The sequence below is a fragment of the Thalassophryne amazonica genome, chromosome 7 (genome assembly GCF_902500255.1).
Source record: "Thalassophryne amazonica chromosome 7, fThaAma1.1, whole genome shotgun sequence".
Taxonomy (NCBI): Eukaryota; Metazoa; Chordata; class Actinopteri; order Batrachoidiformes; family Batrachoididae; genus Thalassophryne; species Thalassophryne amazonica.
The window spans coordinates 70,211,820-70,218,721 of record NC_047109.1 but is presented as its reverse complement, the minus strand read 5'-3'; the positions used below and the strand labels follow the sequence as shown (position 1 = coordinate 70,218,721).

The 6,902-nt window shown below is 37.0% G+C and overlaps 1 protein-coding gene across 1 annotated transcript in view; it reads right to left on the bottom strand.

The window, feature by feature from the left end:
- The window catches only part of prdm1a (PR domain containing 1a, with ZNF domain), a 24,580-nt gene extending 21,589 nt beyond the window's left edge, over positions 1-2,991 (bottom strand). The window contains exon 1 of the mRNA XM_034174397.1: positions 2,833-2,991. Coding sequence (XP_034030288.1) covers positions 2,833-2,859 — 27 coding nt within the window. The 5' untranslated portion in view covers positions 2,860-2,991. The remainder of the gene's footprint in view (positions 1-2,832) is intronic.
- Positions 2,992-6,902: the final 3,911 nt, after the last annotated feature.

Genomic DNA, 6,902 nt, shown 5'->3' with positions numbered 1-6,902 from the left:
CATTCATTCATTCACAACTCATCAATTCACTCACTCAGTAACATGAAGCATGCTGGGGTTAACGTGATGTTTTATGTGTGTTATAAATCAGACTGCACACCTCATACTGGATGTAACTTCCACCAACATAATACCCCAGTTATTATCTGATTGTCAAATTCCCAAAACTTAGTTTAAAATCTAACTTTTTTAAACTTGAGATTTAATTTATAGTTTACAAATCAAAAATAAGGTCTGACTTCAATATGCAGACTAATCAACTGAACCATCTTTTTACATAAAGCACTTTTGAAAATACTCTCTTACAGACATAGAAATTCTAATATAAACTTTAGTTTCAAATTGATATTCTTGAAAGATCAAATTTGATTTCCTTTTTGTCATACAGACTGGACAATAAAAATTCTGAAATCATGCTGTAAATAAGTAATTTTATAGTGAAAAGTATTTATTCCATTATGACGGGTCTTTTCCATTCAGTCTTTTCCTTCAAAGTTCTCTGTCAGTCTCGTTTGTTTTCTATCTGTGAAATAAATCACTTTGACATAATCTTTGCAGCAGGGGTCATTTTTTTTTTGGAAACACCACTAATTTCACACAAAAAGACAAAGGATGTACAAACTTACCAGCAAGTCTGTAAACACACATCTGAAATATTTGCTTTTAACACTTATTGGGTTAAGTGTACTTTCTAGATTTAACCATACATTCAGAATCTCCCCTTTAAGGTACATGCATATAGCATAATGCCCATATGTTACATATCAAAATGTTCTGAACAACCTCTTCTCTCTGATTATGAGCCAGATATTTGTCTAGTACACTGTATATAGAAATAATATGTCTCTAAACCTTCAAATCTTTAGTCAAAATACACCTTTATTCATGTGGCTCAACTGTTTTGGTGTTTGATGTTTGTTTGTGTCTCTGTCTGTCTCTCCCTGCCTCTTTGTTCTTGTTTGTGTCTGTCTCTCTCTCCACCTGTGTCTGTCTCTCTCCATCTCTTTGATCTTGTCCATGTCTCTCTGTACCTGTCTGTTTCTCTCTCACACCTTTTCTGTTGGTGTCTCTCCATCTTTTTGTCCTTGTTTCCCTCTCTCTGTCCCCATCTGTGTCTGTCTCTCTCCATCTCTGTCTTCTTGTCTGTGGCTCTGTGACATCATTTGTGTCTGCCTCTCTGTGTCTCAGTCTCTGTCTGAGTTTCTCTGTCCTTGTCCCTATCTCTATGTCCCCATCATACTCTGTCTCTCTGGCCCTGATTGTGTCTCTCTTTCTCTGTCCCCATCCGTGTTTGTCTGTCCCTGGGGTGGAAGACAGAGGAAGGAAGTGCTGTTTGTGTCTGAATGAAGCTAAAATTGGAAGCAGAGTGGAAGTGCAGTGGAACCAACAAATCATCCTTCTCACTCCCTCTGTGTGTGTGTGTGTGTGTGTGTGTACGTGTGAAGGGGGGGTCCTGATGAGGAAGGGAGCGCCAAAACTTTTTCCATTTGGGGCCACAGCAGCACAAACAAAAACTTCAAACACAATCCCACCCAAGACAGTCGCACACACACAACGCGATACCCACACAGGGACAGACACACACGCACACAAGTGGAAAGCTGTGCTGTGACTTCTGCACACACAGCCAAAACATTTTTTTTCCCATCCAACATTCCCACTTACAACCAAACTGCCTTTGCTTCCTCACAGGGACATTTCTCACATCAAGTCACCTTTAAACATCACATGTGGGAAGATTTTAAAAACACAACATTTTTCACAAGTTGCTTCATTCTAGCAATACTTCTGAAACTGTTGCAGGTTTTCCAAAAACAGATTAGATTTACATGGTTAAAAGTGATGAGAAAGTTATTTTTAATTAAATTTATTTTAAAAATCACTAAAATCTGAATCACTAGATGTGTGCAGCCAACACAGCATGTGGTCTGACTTTCAAACCATCTTAGAGTGACAATTCTCTACAACAAACATTCATCTTTTTTTTTTTAAGTTCAAAATCTCCAGCAGGAAAATACATCTTCCTGTGAGTGGAGGGAGCTTTTCTTTTTCCAAGAGGATGAGATTTCAGGAAAAAAAAAAAAAAAAAAAAAAAGGTTCAGCAGCATTTGCCGTTTAAATGAAGTACATTAAAAATTGAACAGTCAGGAAAACGTTTCCCAATATTTTAGTCTTCTTTGCATAACAGCTGCAAGATCGAAAACTACTAGTGAAACCAAGAACCAAAACGGATTCAGTTCACTTCTCACATCGAGTCCAAGTGAAAATATAAAAGATGATTTTTCATTATATATATATATATATATATATATATATATATAATCCTTTGTGATGTGATGACACTCCCAATTCATCCCAATTTGTATTAACCAAATACGCACTTTTTAAAGCCAGTAACAAATCAAATCCCAAATTATGCCAAGAATCAAATCACAAACACTTAAAAGCAATTTAAAAGTAAAAGAAAAACAAACCAAAAACCCAACAGTGATTCAAAAATCATTTTACCACGTTTTCAAACTTTCATCATAATTCAAGGGTCCAGTCAGAAAAAAAGCACTGGCGTTATTTAAGATAATAATAATAACAACAATAAGAAGAAGAAGAAAATGAAACTTATCTAACGATAAAAAAAAATGCAAAGTTAAATAAAACCAATATCTTCTTCCTTTAATAAGCACCTTTAAGTATCAACTTTAAACTTCTACTAGTACGAAAAAGAAAAAAAAAAAACAGCAAATGTGACTGAAAATGCTCTTAAAATGATGAAGGCACATTAGAAAGAACAAAACAAAACAAAAAGTCCTGTGTCGTGATCCAGTCGGTACTCACCGTGTAACTCTGGTCCCACCCGCACATAGGGGCGCGCGGCTGCGGGACGCGGACAGCGCAGGACAGGTGCAGCTGGACCTTCTTCCCCTCCGTCCGTTCTCGTCCGCGCGCTGGTAGTCCACGCTGCTCCGTGTGTGCGTGTGCGTTCAGTCCACTCGGCTGCCTGTGTTCAAATGTGTGACACACTCAGCGCCCCTTTCGCTATGTTACACAGCCCCGCCCCTTACACACACCTCCTTTCCCCTGGCCCCGCCCACTCATACCCGCTCGGCCTCCAGGGGGCAACACTGGTCCGCCCGCGCGGGAGCTCAGGGCCGCAATGATTCTCTCTCTCTCTCTCCCCTTTCCTGTCATTCTGTTTCTCGCTTCTTACTTCTCCCCCTCTCTGCTCTTTCTCTCTTTCACTTTCTCTCATTGTGAAATGAATCAGCGTAAATTTTACATTTTATTTTTCTTTCTTTCTTTCTTTCTAGAGAGGATGTGTACGATGTCAGGTCATGTTTTCTCATTCCCTCAGTCGTTGATTGTCACGCATCAATTAAATGTTTTGTTATTATTATAACTATTTCCTATCACAAAAATAGAAAAAGAAAAGAAAGAAAAATAAATAAAACTGAATGGAGGCTCTTCTCCTTTCCATCCTTCAGTAATGTCTTATCTGATTTATATATATACAGCAGAAAGAAAATTGCAAGAATACATTTTTGTTGAGCAATATTGGAATTCGGTGTACAAATTTCATCACATTTAACTACTGTAAATATTAAAATGTGTGGTTCGCCCTGGACCTGATCCCGGACAAGTGGTTGAAGATGAGAGAAGATGAGATATTGTGTTTCTTTTAAGGGTGCAACATTTATCGTCAACAGTCATTTATTCTAACATTAATTCTTCCAGCCACAGCTTGGATACCACAAAATATCACATTTTAAACATTATTATATGCTGGGCCAAAAATAAATAAATAAATAAATAAATAAATAAAATAAAATAAAAATAAAAATGGCCAGTAGTAGAAAAGTTTAGTTCAACAGGAAAAACGTCACTGAGACATGTTTATGCAGTTGCTTTTCAAACTACAAATGGATGCATGCTGATGCACCCATAAAAATAAATAAATAAATAAATAAATAAATATTTTACTCTTATTTTGCAAAAATAGGACTGAATTTAGGACTCAAATAGAACTCAAAGCTAGTTTTTTCCAACTTCGCCTTTTGGCTAAAATAAAGCACTTTCTCAGTAGACGTGATCTTGAGACAGCCATTCATGCTTTCATTAGCTCCAGACTTGATTATTGTAATGCACTTTATTCGGGCATTAATAAGTCGTCTCTTGCACGTCTCCAATTGGTGCAGAATGCTGCTGCTCGTCTTTTAACAAACACTTTTAGACGTGAGCATATTACACCCGTCCTGTACTCACTCCACTGGCTTCCAGTTCGTTTTAGAATTGATTTTAAAATTTTAATGTTTGTTTTTAAAGCTATTTATGGCCTTGCACCTCTCTACTTGTCTGAAATTTTAACTTTGCGCACCTACAGCCAGCTTTACTTAGATGTTCATAAACACTGGGGTGATCATGCTTTCGCGGTAGCTGGCCCCAGACTGTGGAATGAGCTACCTCTTGAGTTACGTACTATTCCTGACCTAGCACTTTTTAAATCTAAGTTAAAGACTTATTTATTTAAACTGGCTTTTAACACTTAGTGGGGAGGTGACATGTTCTGTTATTTTATGTTCTTTTTATGTGTTGTTTTAAAATTTTATTTTATATGTGTTTTATTTTTGTAAATTTGTGTTTTTAATGTTAAGCACTTTGGACACCAGTCGGTGCTGTAAAGCGCTTTATAATAAATGTTGATTTGATTTGATTGATTTGAATTTTTTTTTTGGGGGGGGGGGGGGGGCTGGACTTTTTAGAATTAAAACAACTTAACTTTTTGAAGTGTTTTAATGTCATTCCCAAATGCATTAACAAAAATACATTTCATATATTGTGGACTTCTGACATTTTTAAAAGGTAATGAAACTGACAGTAAAATATGTCATCAGGTGACGTAATATAGTTTTTATAAAATGTCTATCCAGTATCATTTCAGAATACGTTACCTTTAAAATAAACAAAACTGACAACTCAGACTGTCTACACATATTCGATATTTATAAATCACCACAGACAATTCCATTTTGCAAAAGTAAATTTTCAAAAGACAACAATGTTTACATAAAAGTTCAGATTTCTATTAAACAGACGTGCACAGAAACAGAAAACTCTCTGTGTTAGAATTAAAGCTGCCTTGCTCACTGACACTGGAAAGTCCCCTCTGATTGTCTCCTCCAATCCCTCAATTTACCTCCTACTCTGTCTCTCACATACTCTATTCTCTTGCTTTCTTCCCCTTCAGTCCTTCATTACTTTTCTATTCGCCGAGTTTCCACAATATTCACAATGTGCTTTTCCCACCCTTACTTCTGTATCTTGTGAATTTAATTGTCTTCCCTTGAGTTCTCCCTCATTTTGAAATTTGGACCAAACGAGTCAGTGCTCAATCTTATCTTTTACATTCTACAAAATTATCCAGAATTTCATTTTGAAATTAAATGTTACTGAAATTGCAGTAAGGCAGAACTGCACACACATCAGTGAAATGACAAAAAACAGAACAAATTAATGAAAGAAATGGACAAATTAAAACAAAAGTGGCAGAAATAAAATTAATTCATATACTAGAAATAAATATAAATGATAAGTGTAAATTTCATTAATTCACTTACAGACTATATCTGTTGTGCTGTTAAAAATAATAAACAAAAAAGTCTTTCACTTTGAATTGAAGAATGTTAAAACAATGAATTTAATACATTCTTGATATTGATGATCAGCACACACGTGTTAGTGTGATCCTCTGAAACACTGACGCTTCCAATCAGATTCCACAAACAACTGGCAAATACTTGTAAAATATTATAGTTACTTATCACTTGTAAGCAAATGGTGCTTTTCATTTGAAATAAAATATGCTCATTAGATTTCTCAGTAGGGCAGCACAGTGGGTTAGTGGTTAGCACTGTTTCCTCACAGCAAGAAGGTCATGGGATCAATTCCCCACTGAATAAAGTGAAACATCAGTGCACTTCATTCAAAGTACTTATTTACATTGGGCTAATGGAAAATTGTGCTTTCCAGTTTAAATCTGCTGGAATCACTTTACCAAATCATAAATATACATTGTGAAAACTAAAAAAAAAAAGAATTTAGCTGTAACAAATTACATCAATTTTTTTTAAAGTTGATCCAAAGTACAATTTTTTTTCATTGTGTGGCCTTTCTGTGTGGAGTCTGCATGTTCTCCCCGTGTTTGCATGGGTTCTATCTAGGTGCTCCAGCTTCCTCCCACATCCAAAAACATGCAGGTTAGGTGGATTGGAAACTTTAAATTATCCGTAGGTGTGTGTGCGGGTGTGAATGCGTTTGTTTGTCTATATGTGGCCCTGCGACAGACTGACGTACCTCGCCTCTCGTCCTTTGAGTGCTAGGATAGGCTCCAGTCCCCCCCCCCGACCCTTAATTGGAGTAAGCGGTTGAAGATGACTGAGTGAGTGAGACAGACCTCTGAGTGTACGTTCGTAATTGTCTGTCACTTTTAACAGGAAGGAAAACATAAAATGGTTTAAAAAAATTAATGTGAAATTGCCATAGCGCCAAAAAGAATGTTAAATAGGTCCGTTTTTTTTCTTTCTTTAAAGAAGACTGAAGATAAGGAAACAAAAACAAGCGACAGGAAGAAGAACGAGAGACACCCTCTCTCTCTCTCTCTCTGGTGACAGAGGGTCTGACCACATCAGTCGCTGCCTACTCCTTCCTGCCAACGGACAATTCTAGCACCACACACACACACACACACACACACACCACACACACACACACACACACACACACACACACACACACACACACACACACACACACACACACACACACACACACACAGAGATGTGTGCGACAGCTGTATCACACATCTGGTCCCAGCGACTGGTTCCAATATGTACGCTGTTATTTGAATCCAC